A 16,200-nucleotide genomic window follows, 5' to 3' on the forward strand; every position below is an offset into this window, starting at 1 on the left:
TACCATTGATCACCACTAGGGGGAAGCAACAGCTTTTTCCTCAAGTTTGACTACAATGACAGCATTTCGAAAATACTTTTTCTTTTTTTTTTTTATGGAAGCCGATTGCTGACAGACCAGAACAAAATTTCAATGATCGCATTACGGCGTTTGTGCACCTGGAGAAGGCGTTTGACCGCGTAGCCCGGGGGATCTTGTGGAAGCGTTTCGGGGGTACGGGCTGCCCGGTGAAGAAGGAGCCGAGCCCAAAGGCGACGCTCTCGATTTACCGGTCAATCTACGGAAATGGGTTTCCTTCGCAGGGGGGTCCGGGATCTCCCTTAGAGAGGACGACAAGCACGGACATCCGGGATGCACTCGGGAGTCGAGCCGCCGCTACTCCGCGTTGAGAGGAGCCATGTGAGGTGGCTCGGGGATCTGATCAGGATGCCTCCCGGACACCTCCCTTGGTGAGCTGATCCGGCCGGGCAGGTCGCACCGGCAGGAGGCCCCGGGGACGAGCCAGGACACGCTGGAGAGTCGATGTCTCACGATGTAAATCTTTTTAGACAGCTGGCCTTATTTTTTGGAACGGTATTTTCCAAAAGCAGCATCGTAACACAAATAGCGACTCCACCAGTGACCTGAAATGGAGGAAATTGCTAGGTTTTTGTTTTGCACAGAGCGGAGGGCAAACATTTCATCAGTTACGTGACATTGATCAAATTATAACTTGATACTCAACTTTGTTTTTCTGGTGTGGCAGCACCATAATTAGCCCCTTTTCACATACTTCAATTATGTTGCCTACGTCAATTGTAAAGTAATAAATGAACACATTAAAATGTCAAGTTAAAGACATTCAAATGTAAAAAAACAACAACAAAAAAACGAATACATTTTCCATAATCCCTCCCAAAATTTTCAACGACAAGTGTCATCATCCAAGCCCGTGAGGCTGGAAATTGTATTTTTGCGTGTGTCAATGTTGTGGAGCATTTAAAATGCAAGTTGTCTTTCTTTTTCACGCCATGCAAGTTTCACGCCAAATTGTGACTTCCGCAATTTTTCCTTTTGTGGAAATCCGGTCATCGCTATGCAGTGTACTTCTAACACGTGTATTTGTGCTTTTTTTTTTTTTTTTCAAAACAAAAGTGTGCCTTCCCTTGCGACAGCCTAAAGTCGCTTTGCCTTTGACACCAGAAGATGATTTTGGTTGTTCAAAGATTCCATTCCCTTCCGGCTCCTCGCCAGCACGTGCGCTCTCTCGCGCGCCTTGAGCCAAAGTGCTGACGTCACGCGTCACAGGGCCGCGAAGCGGCGCTGACGCACCGTGACGTCACGGAGGCGCGGCAGGTGAGGCGGCGGCGGCGGAGGCGGCGGCGGCCTTTGAAGCGCGCGTCCGAGACGACGACGAGCTTCTCACGAGCGACCGGCACAAAATGGCGGCTCCTCCCGGTTAAACGCCCAGGCAGTTGGCAAAGATCCTCACGAGTCACGTCACGGATCCGACAACACACCAATCGACTAGCATTACACCGCGAAGAAGACACGAGAAATCAACAAGTCCAAATGTGAGTAGAAAGAAGGGCACCGAAAGAGGCAACTTTGGAAAGGCTTGATTGACACTTGAGCGTCAACGTTTAGGATGCGGGAAGGGGCGGGGCTGTGGCCGACGTCACGCCTACTGTTCACAATAAGATCAAATTGACATTTGTGGCAAAGCATTTACTCCATACGTCCTACCTTAGTTGTCCATTTACTAGTAGCCAACTAATAGATTTACTTTGAATTTGTTTTGAAACCTGGTCTCGGCCAATCAAATTTGTGTTTAAAATTGCAAAGCTTGAGACTGATCTTCAAAAGGCAATTAAGCATCATTTGCCAGTGACAAACATTCGAAAAGTTCGGACTCTTGAAAAGCAGTTAAAAAACCATGTGCCGCTTTCTGCCCAACGTCGAGATTTTCTTTTATGCCGAGTTTCAATCTTGCCCAGCTTTCAAATTCTGCTGTTTGGAAATCTTGCTCAACACACAAACCGACAGTGTTAATCGTTGTTTATTAATTAGTTAATTGAATCATTGCATTCAGTCACTACAACGAATGATAAAAAAAAAAAAATCCTCATTTGAAAAGTGCAGTGACTATTACGTTGACATTTTCGACAAAAAAACAGAATCATCTAAAGGCCTCCTTTTAGTCAAGTAAAATGAATGCCGTAAAATAGAGCCAATAAGGCCAGATCATGACTAGTACTGCTGTCAATCATTTTTCTACTGGGCTTTTTACTATGTGCAATATTCATGTCGGAGAAACGTGATTTTTAATGCCTGCATCCTTTTTTTTTTTTTTAATGTCAATTCAACGGAGCCTTTTTATCATTGCAGAAAAAGACAAAATAAGCATCAAAAATGAGTACGTTGTTAAAATACATGGCGGGGAACAAATGAACCACAGTTTGCAAGTGTTTGGAGTTGATTCAATTCATGAAATGAGCGTTGGAAGCAATGGAAAAGATGAGCCAAGGAAAACTGGAAGGCCCAAAATTTGTCTTGCGCTTTTATCTCGTATAAATTTGGTTGCTTTATTTTATTTTCCTCTTATCAATGTTCACAAACCGCCGTTCGACTAGTGCGGTGTACTCGTGCGCGATGACTAGAAGCGTCTAGTAAAAAAAATGCTCCAAGGACTCGCTCTGCTCATTTGCATAAACATGATTTGCAGCAATTGGATTACAGTCACAATGCAGTGATTCCTCGAAATACGACTTCTGCTGTGCGGTCATTGGCCACCAGGGGGCAGTGTCATGAAGACATACAGCTATGCATGGAGATGCTCAAACCTCAGTAGGAAGAAGCAACACTGGTCATTCTTTGCAGAGGATAAAGAATGTACTGCATGTCTGGATATTGTCTGTCTACATGTGTTAATGCACCGTTTGTGTTCAAAAGTAGTTGTTGAAACATTGAGACATTGTTGCTAATTGTAAGCCCGTCTGTGGCATTGTTTATTAGCATTAAGCTAAACAGACGTTTGTCAGGCATCATCATTCTTTGTTTTGTTTCTAGACAGTAAACTTAACTTGGAGTGCCAATTAAAGTGGCTTTACACTCTTGTTTAAAAAATGTTTTTTTGGAATGCCAAGAACGCGTCGGATGTGGCAGAGGTAGTGAAAACACGTGACTGTGATTAATATTGCGTGAGTTAAACAGAAGGTTATTTTCCAAAGTTTGTGTTGACACGATGACGTCATCATCAGCCCGTAGGTATGCTAGTTAGCGCAGCCAGCATGCGTGGAAGTCCCCCCCCTTCTTTGTAACCCCGCCCCCCTTGTGTCCGGCAGCCATGATAAGAAAAAGTTCCCGGCTGGAGTCATCGGGCTACTACAGCAGTGACGGACAGCCCGTCATCTCGTACAGGGAGACGCCGTACAGGTAAGCAGGTGTGTTCATGGTGGCGCACTTCCACATCCGCAGACGGCGTGTCGAGCGCTCCTTCCCGCGTCAACGTGGCCGCCATATTGGATGTGGAGCCAGGATGAAATTAGGGCAAGATAAGGTTGTTGGTTGGATTGTGACTAGAATTTGCTGGTTGTGTTTTTTTTCCGACGACCTACCGACCATCCAAATCCATTTTTTCCCTCCACTCGTTTGATGCATAACATCGGTCACACGGAGTCCGTGACATGGCGATAAAAAGCAAACGGCTTGCAAAATGAGCAGATTGGATTTTGGCGTTACTTGTGACATACAGTAGATTGGCTACTCATTATTCAAGTAGCGGCCCACTTTCTGGTTGGGAGCCCACTTTCTAGGCTCGCTTCGAACCCTACTGGCTGTCCACCCGGTCTCCTGGACAAACGACACAATCTACCTTTTCACCTAGCCATCATGTCAACCACCTCCCTAGATTTTCCTGTCAAAGTCCACGCCTTAAGGTCAAGGCTCTGCTTTCGTCTTCTCTTTCTCTCTATGTACTCGCATTCCGCCTCTCCTCCGTCTTCAACCCACAGTAGCTGAATTCCAACGGTGCCGACGAGGGTTGTTGTTAACCCGGCCCGCGACTGAACCGGTATGGAATTCCTTGGATGAACGCGACTGGCCTACGGTTTGTATTGGCCTGTGGCCCCGCTACGGCTGCATCAGACCAAAGCATTTGTCCATATTTGATATTAATGACAAATCTGTCTCATGTGCTAGGCATGACCAACCTGAATAGCTTGAAAAAGGGCAATGTGGGTAATCGAATCCAAACCCGATAAAAGGACATCAATCATTTGTCTTGGCGTGTGACATTTAACATTTGAAATGAGAAGATTGAAATCGAATACATTGTTTACGGAGAGACAAGGTGGTCTCAACTGCGTTATGCTGCCACATCCAATATGGCCGACACGCTCGCGCATCCCAGTGACGGGCCAACCCCGCTGAAGGCGGGCGGCGTCTATGCACATGTATACGCCGCTGCTCACCTTGTCCTCACAGGAAGCTGTGGACTCGGAGCCGCGCTCAGCAGCGCCCCCGCAGGGTCGCCACGGACGACGCCAAGGACGACCCCCCGCAGTCCGACAGTCCCGTTAGAGACGTCAGACGGGCACGCAGAGGGAACGGAGTGCTACGCTTGGCACGGAGCTACCTCATCCCCATTTTCATCCCTGTAGTCTGGATCTGTGAGTATTCACAGTAGTCCTGAGAGAAAATCGTAGTCCTGAGTGACGAGTCTTGTCCAAGGTGAAGGTTGTCGTCCGTAGAGAAGAGGGCGATCCTAATTAGCAGAAAATTGAGCGTCCGTCATTTTTCTCAAAAAAATAGTACCCGTCTACAGGTCGGTCCGCCTCCACTTTTTTTAAACGGCCATCCGTCGGCGAGTCCGCTAAACGTTCACTCGTGTGAGGGTTGTAGTACAGACTGAAAGAGGAGCTTGATCTGGCCCTGAAGGATCCTAGTCCATAGTCCATTGATCAGTTCCTAGTGCTGTGAGAAGAATGTTGTTCCAAAAGAGGGCTCTGGACCGAAGAGAAGGTGCTAGTGTTCTAGTCCCGAGAAAGAGTTATAGCCCTGGTTCAACTTCCAACAGAAGTTTGTTGCCCAAAGTAAGGTTTCAGTGAAAAAAGCTAGGTGGCAGTCCAGTGAGCAGCTTTCAGTCCTGAGGTAAGGGTCTCATCCCAAATAATAGTTCTGGTCCCGAGAGGAGCTTGCAGTCTCGAGTGAAGTCCAGAGAGAAGGTTGTAGTCCATTGTGAAGAATGTAGTCCAGGGCCCAGGTTGTAGTCCAGAGACAAGGTTTTCATCCCGAGTGAGTGTGACGGACCCATGAGAAGATTCCAGCCATGAGGGAAGGTGCTAGCCCAAAGTATCGGTTGTAGTCCAGAGAGAAAGTACTCATGCTGAGAGAGTTTTTGTTGTCCAAAGAGACCAGAAAGAAAGTCAATTTCAGTCCCAGGAGAAATTTTGCGGTCCGGAGTGAATGTCCCGAAAGTAGGTCGTGGTCCCCGAGGGAAGGCTCTCGCCCGATTTGTATCACCACGTGAAGACCCCGCTCTCGACTTAAGGCCCTCGCGCCCATGGGCCGGGTTCCAGTCCGATGAATCACGATGGTCTGACTCGACTTCCTGTTTCCAGTGTGCGAGCCGTTCATTCGCCAGATGACGGGCGGCCCGGCTCCCTCCAACTCGGTACGGGAACGCTTCTTGTGCGCGAACCGCCGACCTCTCCCGGCCGCGGCCTCCAATGACCCTGTCGTCCCGACAGCTGTCCGGACGCGGCAACGAGCTGCTGGAGGAAGTTTACGGGAAGTACAACGAGCTGAAAGCGCTTCTCAGCAGCTACGAGGAGCTGAGGCGCAAAGATGACAAGGCGCCGCCGCTGTGGGCCACCGTTCCCAACTACGCCCTCCAGTCGGCGGGTGAGTGCGCCCGTATCCCATCTCGTTAGCGTCCCGTCATCTGAATTGGCACCTCGTGATCTGAAAGCATGAAGGCGCCCTCAAACGAAGCGCTGGGACGGGCGTAACGCAAACGGACGTGTGGCAAACACGTAAGTCACGTGTGACGAACGCGTGGCGTGTGACAAACTTGACAAATGTGTAACAATATGACAGGCGAATGACAAACGTGTGACAAGCATGACAAGCCTGTGACAGTATGACAGACAAATGACAAATGTGTGACCGAGACGGCAAACGTGCGACAAGTATGACAGACACGGGAAAAACATGTGAAAGACACATGACATGTGATAAACATGACAAATGTGACAAACGTGACAGACAAAACGACAAATGTGTGACCAACATGGTAAACATGTGACAAATAGGACAGACACATGAGGCAGACACGGGACAAACATGCGTGACAAAAATGACAGACGCATGACAAACGCGTGAAAGACACACGACGTGTGACAAACATGACAAATGTGTGACATGACAAACGTGTGACAAACATGACCAACGTGCGACAATATGGCAGGCGCGGGACAAACGCGTGAAAGACACACGACGTGTGACAAACATGACAAATGTGCGACATGACAAATGCGTGACAAACGTGCGACAATATGGCAGACACGGGACAAACAGGCGTGACAAAAATGACAGACGCATGACAAACGCGTGAAAGACACACGACGTGTGACAAACATGACAAATGTGCGACATGACAAATGCGTGACAAACGTGCGACAATATGGCAGACACGGGACAAACAGGCGTGACAAAAATGACAGACGCATGACAAACGCGTGAAAGACACACGACGTGTGACAAACATGACAAATGTGCGACATGACAAACATGTGACAAACGTGTGACGATATGGCAGACACGGGACAAACATGCGTGACAAAAATGACAGACGCATGACAGACGCATGACAAACGCGTGAAAGACACACGACGTGTGACAAACATGACAAATGTGTGACATGACAAACGTGTCGGGATAAACATGTGTGACAAAAATGACAGACGCATGACAAACGCGTGAAAGACACCCGACGTGTGACATACATGACAAATGTGCGACATGACAAATGTGTGACAAACGTGCGACGATATGGCAGACACGGGACAAACATGCGTGACAAAAATGACAGACGCATGACAAACGCGTGAAAGACACACGACGTGTGACAAACATGACAAATGTGCGACATGACAAACGTGTCGGGACAAACATGCGTGACAAAAACGACAGACGCATGACAAACGCGTGAAAGACACACGACGTGTGACAAACATGACAAATGTGCGACATAACAAACGTGTCGGGATAAACATGCGTGACAAAAATGACAGACGCATGACAAACGCGTGAAAGACACACGACGTGTGACAAACATGACAAATGTGCGACATGACAAACGTGTGACAAACGTGCGACGATATGGCAGACGCGGGACAAACAGGCGTGACAAAAATGACAGACGCATGACAAACGCGTGAAAGACACACGACGTGTGACAAACATGCCAAATGTGCGACATGACAAACGCGTGACATATGACCGTTGCACGACAAGTGCGACAAGCACCCGGCGCACACACAAGGGGGCGCCGTCCCGCTCCCGCCGATGCGTGAAGCCGCGGCGGCGCGTCTTTTGCTTTGCCGTCAGGCGCCAGCGTGCTGTGCAGCGCCACCACGCCGGCGTACAAAGTCAAGACGTCCCACGTGTCCTTCCTGGGCCTGGCGTGGGACTTCCGCCAGGCCGTCCGGCCGCGAGTGGTCATCGAGGTAAGCCGCCGCCGCCGCCGCCCCCCCCGGCGGCGCAGGCGACCGCCCCGGCGCGCGGCCCTGACCCGTCGCCCTTCGTCCCTCAGGGCAAGTCGGAACTGAACCCCGGCAACTGCTGGGCCTTCGCCGGCCAGCGGGGCAACCTGACGGTGGCCCTCTCGCACGCGGTGGTCGTCACCAGCGTCACCCTCGGCCACGTCGCCAAAAGCATCTCGCCCACCGGCCACATCCCGCACGCCCCAAAGGAATTCTCCGTCTACGTGAGTACCCAGCTTCCGGCCGGCCACGTAGCTACGAAGCACCCACCGGTCGCCTGTCACGTACGGACAGACAAGCCGGCTGCTCAAGGCGCAGATAGATAAACCCGTGACTGGTCGCCAGTCGAGCGGGCCCCACCTAGACGAAGAATGTTCTGGTGGCCGCGTGAGAGCTGACGGCGATCGGTCTCTGTAGGGTTCGGAGTCTTCCGAGTCGGCCGGCGTCAAACTGGGAAGCTTCAAGTACGAGCAGAACGGGCCCATGTTCCAGAACTTCCCAATAAACGTGAGTACGCCGCCGCCCGACCTGGCTTGCAAAACAAGAAAAAAACACATTTTTAAAAGCGCCAAAATTTGCTTCACCGAAATTTCACTCTCAACTTGAACCAATGTTTTGGTTTTTTGCTCTTCCGGCATTTGCTTGTTTTCCTGGACAGCGCATCGTGTGAAAATAAGCGGCCTTTTAACTCATTCACTGCCATGGACGAATTTACCTGTCTTTTCACAGTCCGGCCATTCAATCCCAGGAATTTATTGATTTCAATTTTTTCCAAACATTCGGGTAAAACTGTATCTGAAAATGCCAGTGAATGAATTAATACATTTACATGTTCAATTCTTTAAAATCACAAAATGCGATTTAGGAATTAAAATATGACAAAATGATGGAAAAAGTATGAAGAAAGTACACGAAAAGTATTTTTTTTAAAGGGGAATCCAACCAAACATATTTTGTTTTTCTAGAATATGTTCTACGCAGGCCCACTAGTTGAAACACGGCATTCTGAGGAATATCGCGTTAGCAAAATCCAGCCATTTTAGGGACGTCGGCCATTTTGTCACTTCTATCGACTGAAAATGACATCACCGTTGCTCAGGGCTCAGATAACGACCAATAGTGGCTCATGTCAGATAACGACCAATCACGGCTCAGCTTCAGAAAACAGGTGAGCTGTGATTGGTTGTTACCTGAGCCCTGAGAAACTGTGATGTCAATTTCAACACAAGTGACAAAATGGCCGCCCCCTGATAGTGTATATTGTTTCAACTAGTGGGCCTGCATAGAACATATTCTGGAAAAAAAATATGGTTGGGTCGACTTCCCCCCTTTAAGTGATTAAAAACCAAAACAAACAAACTAAATATATAAAAGCTGCTAGTATGAGTAAATATGAAAGAAAAAAAGTATGAACAAGTACGACAATAGCATCAAGTATTTAATCAGCCGGAAAAAAAGTGAGGATAATAAAAAGAAAAAAAGAGTTCCCAAAAGTGGAAAAGACAAAAGCAATGTGTGAGTTTGCCGAGGGTGAGCAATGTGGTGGTGTGCTTGTGTGGCAGGACAAAGGCGCCGGCGCGAGCACGCACGTGACGCTCAGCGTGCACAGCAACTGGGGCGACCCCACCTACACGTGCCTCTACAGCTTCAAGGTGCACGGACGCCTGGCGTCCTGAGGCGCGCGCGCGCGCTGACCGTGGACGCGCAACACACGGCTGCACACTCGCACACATGCACCTACCCGCCCGCCAAACGGTGGGGGGGCGCGCCCGCAGCAAGCGGACGTGACCTCGGCGCGGGCGCGGGCGCGGACGCGGGCGCGGGAGACCTTTTTCCCGCAACGCACTGGCACTTTTAAGTCACCGTGACGCTTTTAGGACGATGGCGGTTGGTCGGTTCAGCTTGCTAGCAACGCTGCACTTTACATACAACTTGTGCAATACTGTGTATTTATACTTTTATATTTATTGCGAATGATCATACGTACACGATTCGACGTGTTTTGTTTTGTTTTTAACTCAAAAGACACAAAGCGGGACTGCTCATTTTCTCATCATGGTAATAGTCATATTATATTTGATGTAAAATAAAGTCAGTCCAATCATGACTTTTAGTGGAGTGTTTTGTTTGCAGTCGTCAAAGGGCCATCGGTTTTCCACAGCGTGCGGTGAGCGGCGTAGGCCAGTGTTTTTCAAACTCTGTGCCACGGCACACTTGGGATATTTTCAGGTGTGCCGTAGGAAATGATCTCATTTGTGAGCCTGTGCGCTCTGGCGCCTGGCCTGGCAGCGTAATCATCTCTTTACTACATTGTAGTACTCTTCCACACCAGCAGGTAGCAGCAGCAGCTAGCTAGCAGGTAGCTAATGAATTGTCTTTGTTTCGAGACAAGCGAATTAGTGACGCGTGTTCATCCAAACAGGCCCATGTTTCACACTATCAATATGAAATACTTTTTTGTGTTTATTCAGTTCCTATTCAAGATGTTATAATGTCATTCTTCAATGTTAAAAAATGCGTATATAAACAATATAACACTTATTGTTAGAATAAGCTTTTTTTTCTTCACAATTTCAGCTGGTGGTGTGCCGTGGGATTTTTTTCCATGAAAAAAATGTGCCTTGACTCAAAAAAGTTTGAAAAACACTGGCGTAGGCAAGTAAGTGTAGCAATTTAGGGCGGCTTACTTTAGCGCACGGATGTCAAACTGCAGCCCACCGGATATTTTGCGGCCCCCTAATTGACATCAAAGATTAATATTAGTGTATGTCGCTTTGTGCGTTTTTTTTGGCTTTTGTGTCCTGTCTCATGCACTGCTTCGCTGGCTAACAGCCAATCAAAGTGATCAATAGTCACTGACGGCCGTCGCCATTTTGCATTCTGCAATCAATGGCTCATTCAAATCATTTAAAAAGCACACACACAAGTCTCAATTCGAAATGGTCCCAAGATTTTCATGACTGTATGATAAAATACTTCTTGGGCAGGTTTCCTTGCTACGGTGTGAAAATAGTGCTTTTGATTGACAGACGTGAATGTTCGAAATATTTTACATCCAAATCAGTTGAATTTATCCTTGACAATATGCAGTCAATGATTTTATTCTTGAAATATGCAGTCAATGTAAAAACTTCCTAAGATGGCAGAAAATTGCGCACAGATGGCCGCACTGTGGTTTGGCTCAAATGGAGAAAACGAGTCCAAGACGCAACATACTTTGGTAATGCTGTTTATTGAACTATTATGGATAAAGATCAAAATCAATTCTCAACATTTTGGAGCTTCTTATCATTCATTCAACACAATCTGCGGCTGAAGTGTTAAATTTAACTTGGGGTCTTTTTACAGAATTGTCAATAGGTGGCAGCCATATTTAGTATTCATTGGTGAAAAGGAAGAATGATAGATAGCAAAACATATATGCTTGATAACCACCAGACGGGAAGTGGCGCTTGAGACGTCGCCGTGACCTCACATCTGCCAGACGTCCAGCAGGGTCATGTTGCCCATTGTTCTCACGTGCGTAGCCTTGGAGTACGGCACTTGAGATGTGTAGGACAGTGAGGTGTTGCCAGTGATGGCGATCCCGATGGTGGAGGGGTTACTCTCGCAATAGATGACCATCTGAACAGCAGCAAGACACGCAAGGGTCAGCAGCAACTTCAAAGCATCTTTCGGCCGGTCAACAAATCGCTTCTAGAGCCACAAACCTGCACGTGCAGGTCTTACGTGCAAACATGTTTTTTTGGGACGTGCGGAGAACGTGGCGGCAGTCTAAAATGCTTCACGTACGGGGTAAAAAAGCGGAACGTCGCTTAATGTCAAAAATTTGCTAGGAGTCGTCACCAAAATTCACATCCAAGCAGGGGCGGAGCCAGAACGTGGCTAATGGGTGGGCCTGGAAAAATCAGGGTGGGCCTGAATATTTCTCTCAATTGAGCACAATCCTCCTATCCCGACACATCGTATATTCAAATAAAATGATCAACTGAATAATGTGAAGTTCGGATCTGCCTTAGACAACCACAATTATGCCATTCTTAATATTCAATCAAATACAAAACACAAATTCAAAAATAATTTAATAATTTAACTAAAAACTTAAAAGTTTTTTTTTTTTTTTCATGAATTGCATTGGGTGGGCATTCTGTCAATCTGGGTGGGGCTGTGCACACCCAGGCCCACCCATGACTCCGCCCCTGCATCCAAGTCTCTACTCACACTGGGGGGGCAAAGATGGTGTGAGCCTTGGAAATGTGCATGGAAATTTTGATGACAATCGGCCGTAGTTTTTCGGACATTAACCGATATGCCATTTTTACGTTAAAGAGTAAGTCAAAGTCATGTTTGGGTTGGTTTCCCGTTGAGGCAGCAAAATCCACCTGTTTTTAGACATCTCGAGGGGCGGCCATTTTGCCACATCTGTCAACTGTAAATGACATCACAACTGCTCAGGGCCTCGGTAACGACCAATCATGGCTCAGCTTCAGAAGACAGGTGAGCTGTGATTGGTCGTTACCTGGGCCCTTCAGTCGACAGAAGTGACAAAATGGCTGCCACCTGAGATGGACAAAAGCGGGTGGGTTTTACTGCCTAAATCCACAAACGTATTATTAACCAGAATGCCATGTTTAGACTAGTGGAGGCACATTGATTGTCAAGCTCATTTTTGGATTGACGTCCCCTTTACGTGTGCCGCAACAAAACATGCCAACTTTACACAGAAGGTCCCAGCCAAGATTTAAACCCGTGAAGCCTAGTTAGCTCTCCGCACTGCCCACCAATAAGCAGGTATCCATGTGGTGTAATTAGAGGTGTGCGAAGAATGTCGAGATTCATTTCACCTCAAAGAAACGGTTTTCTTCAAAGGGGAAGCTATTCTGCGATCGTTCCTCCCCGGTCATGAAATAGTCAGTTGACCTGCGAGATTGACGCACAAACACTTTCTGATCGTTTTGGAAATGAAAGCGAGGATTCAGGTACGCTACGATCGCGCCGCTGTGGTACTCGTCGGTGTCCAGGCTGACGCTAATACTGCAACACAAAAGCACAAACATGCAGGGACGTGTTGTCATGGTAACTGCCTTATTGGTGGGGGACGTGTTCTTACTACCATATTGGGTTGACGTGGATTTTCCCCCTGACGACGATGCGCTGCCCCGGGCTCAGTTTTCGAACCAGCTTACCGACTTGAGTTTTGGCATTCTGCGACAAGAGAAATGTGCTGAAATGGCAACTGTGGCTCTCTTGAAGCCGAAGTCAACCCGAACATATTTTTTTCCCAGCAGGCCCACTAGTTGAAACACGGCATTCTGATTAAAACTCGTTTTTAGCGATCTCAGGGGGGCGGCCATTTTGTCTTCTGTCGACTGAAAATGACGTCACAACTGCACACAACGGCTCAGATTCAGAAAACAGGTCAGCCGTGATTGGGCGTTGTGAGCGGTTGTGATGTCATTTTTCAGTCGACAGAAGACAAAATGGCCGCCCCCGGAGATGGCGAAAAAGTGAATTTTGACGCTTAACTTATATTCCACAAACGCAGCAAAATGAATCAGAACTAGTGGGCTTTCTGGGAACATATTGACAAAATATTTGGCTTGATTTCCACTTTTAAGTCACGTTATCACTGCAGTTTGACGTTTGAAAGCTCTAATAATGCTTCATTCACAAAAAAAAAAAAAAAATCAACTCACCCCTTTCTGACCGATAGTTCTCATAGCGAGTTGGCTGTAGCATGAGATCTGAGGTGGTGTGGGGAAAAGGATGGAGCTCCCTTTGTCCTTTATCTGATTGAAAGGAAACAAGACACAGTGAGCGGCATCGTGGTGTCACGCAACTTTGGTTTCAGTGGCTGGGAGACGACTATACTCACAAACTGGATTTTTCCCGAACGGGCCAGGTTGTTGATGAGCTCCATCGCCAGTAGTTCGTTCAAATCCAAGTCATTCATTTGGTCGCTCACAACGGTAAAGTCTCTACAAAGTTTGTCTCCGGGTGCCTATGGGGTGTGGGCCGGTCAGAGGGGGTATTATAAACGAGAGGCGGTCATTACATGAGAGAGAGAGATTTTAAAAAATGGGAAATTCAACGACAATGTGAAGATGCAGGTGCCGAACCGAGAGTATGCAGGGGTGGACTGTCAGGGGTTGACTGTCGAGTGTTGCATTTTGATATTTTTCTGTTTCCTAATCATAGCGGGAAATCTTTCACGTGATCGGTGTCTTCACACAAACATTTATTAAACATTTGCTAAAAGGTAACGAGCGATGTGTTGTGTCACAAGTGAGGTGGTGGTGACCCTAAGTAGATGGTCGTTCAGATAATCATCTTATAAATTGAGTTCTAAACCAATAAATGATTGTAAAAACGCTTACACAGGGCTCCGTGTCCGATTTGGATTCGGATTCTCCGAATTCGGATTGGATAGCGTTCTTGATGTCGTCACTTTCGTCGCTGTTGTTGCTGGATGGGCCGTAAATGCTAAGCAGCGGCACCGTGATCGCGAGGGTCAGCAGGATTAGGACGGCCACCGCGATGGCCACCTGACAGAAGTGGGACAAATACTATCAAAACAACTGTCCGTTTAAATGGAATTCAGAAAAAAAAACTCTCCCAGGGTTTTTTAAAGTGTTGTGAGAGGTCTCCCTCTAGCGGCCCATGGTGGAATTCAAACTAACTACATCGCATGTTATGTAATACAGCAGTGTTCATTGTAATCTAAATTCCTCCCACGATGACAACAGACAAACAGTCTCACGCTTTATTGTAGCAATATTCTCAGTTTTCTGATCCGGGAAAAATGGGATATAACAGTAACTTTATGTACAGTTTAGTTGATTAACTTTTCAGAACAATACACAGACTGGAGTAGATTCCTGAGACGGGGATGAGAAAAATTTGAGTGAAAAATTAGATGAAAGATGAAAGACTGACTTTCACGTTTGTTTTTCAGTTCCACAAATATATACGTGGTTTTCAGATGCGTGTTTTAATGTTGCGTGTGTAATCATGATTTGTAAATATTCATTTCTGCGAGTTAATTGTTCAAAGTGCGCTTGTGGATCAGCGGGAAAGCGCATTTTAAGAAAAACATCACGCTGTTTCAAAATATGCGCGCGCGCGCACACGCACACGCACACGCACACACAGATTCGAAACATTCACGTGTGGAAAAGCTCGTCCGTCGTCTGTCCGCAAGGGGGCAGCGTTGCTGCCTTCATTCAATGGGATCAGTCATCTCCCGTTTTTCGTTTAAAAATTGGACATTGAAAAATAGAAAACGAGCCTTCTATGATGTATTTATTTAAAACAAGGCGGGAAGCAAAATGTGATCGTAATTTTGATTTGTCTCGAGATTGCTTTGCCTTGACGTAGCAGCAGTTAAACGTCTTCCATGTCAAAGCAAAGCAAGCTCGAGGCCAACAAATTACGGTCGTATTTGGCTCCCCAACTTGTACTTGTTGTACAAGTGTAAGAGAAGATTAGACGAAGGCTAGTTCACTTTGTCAATTAAACGAAGAGCGGAGAGGACTTGTTCCCATTCAATTGAGGCAGCAACACTGCCTTTTAGCGGACAGAAGAGGGACGGGGACCTTTCCATGCGAGTGTGATGAATATTTCGACACTGCGTGACGCTCCAGCGGATCCACAAACGCACATTTAACAAATCCATCCATCCATTATCCCCATGGTGTCTTTGAAATCCTCAATTCAAAATATGTACATGCGCCTTTTCAAAAAGAATCCCACTTTAACAAGGCAAATGAAGTTGTAATTGCATATTTGGCTCACCAGAATCAAAGTGTAGATATCGCCAAATATATTATACAAATACGGTTTTGACAGTTATCCCATGTCAAAATGGGCTCTGAAAATGTTAAAAATGCCAAAGAGATGCATAGTGATCGGTGAACTCACCAAAAACTTCCAGTGACACGCCCGCATTGTGACAGACGCCGCAGCTGCTCGATGTGATCCGACTCTCGGCTTGCCCGCCGCCCCTTCGCACAAGCACTCTGGAAGGACAATGCGTTTCTCCGTTTGTTTTGTGACGCACTTGCGTCGCGTTTCAAGTTGGACTGAACGACATTTAAAATCTGTATTGTCAAGTAAAGCCTTGCTTGGCCGAGTGATGATTGATTGGCAGCTTCCAAGGTCGCTTTGCAGAGGCGTTGGCTGACGGCACATTAAAGTGCTCGGAGTCTGAAATAGTCGTGCAAGCGTGTTTGTAAGAACGCTCTACATCAAAGTTTATTTTTCTTTTTCTTACATTAAAATCGTCATCTACAAGTTTGATCTTATTTACGGCAAATATTTCATCGTCCATAGCAACAATTGCTTATTTGAATGAATACAGTGATTTATCATTATTTTTTTCATTATGAAATTCATTCACCACGAATTTCATAAAATGCATGTGCAGTAATGTGAAATTGTTTCAGCATTTTTATAT

General features: G+C 46.8%; 2 protein-coding genes across 2 annotated transcripts; one reads left to right on the forward strand and one right to left on the reverse strand.

Moving 5' to 3' along the window:
* Window positions 1–79: 79 nt before the first annotated feature.
* LOC147137112 (SUN domain-containing protein 3-like) lies at window positions 80–9,569 on the forward strand. Its single transcript, XM_086050463.1, has 9 exons — window positions 80–1,553; window positions 3,324–3,414; window positions 4,465–4,649; window positions 5,601–5,653; window positions 5,730–5,883; window positions 7,591–7,709; window positions 7,796–7,969; window positions 8,163–8,252; window positions 9,308–9,569. Exons 2-9 carry the CDS (start codon window positions 3,326–3,328, stop codon window positions 9,419–9,421), a joined length of 978 nt encoding a protein of 325 aa, XP_085906589.1. The 5' UTR covers window positions 80–1,553; window positions 3,324–3,325; the 3' UTR covers window positions 9,422–9,569.
* A 1,389-nt stretch (window positions 9,570–10,958) lies between these two features.
* LOC147137113 (uncharacterized) lies at window positions 10,959–15,964 on the reverse strand. The gene is made up of 7 exons (XM_086050648.1): window positions 15,666–15,964; window positions 14,123–14,290; window positions 13,621–13,746; window positions 13,442–13,534; window positions 12,859–12,950; window positions 12,590–12,779; window positions 10,959–11,369 (listed from the first exon to the last, which is right to left on the reverse strand). Exons 1-7 carry the CDS (start codon window positions 15,933–15,935, stop codon window positions 11,217–11,219), a joined length of 1,092 nt encoding a protein of 363 aa, XP_085906774.1. The 5' UTR covers window positions 15,936–15,964; the 3' UTR covers window positions 10,959–11,216.
* Window positions 15,965–16,200: the final 236 nt, after the last annotated feature.

The sequence above is a fragment of the Filicampus tigris genome, chromosome 13 (assembly GCF_054856515.1).
Source record: "Filicampus tigris isolate MCC_2025a chromosome 13, RoL_Ftig_1.0, whole genome shotgun sequence".
NCBI classification, from domain to species: domain Eukaryota; kingdom Metazoa; phylum Chordata; class Actinopteri; order Syngnathiformes; family Syngnathidae; genus Filicampus; species Filicampus tigris.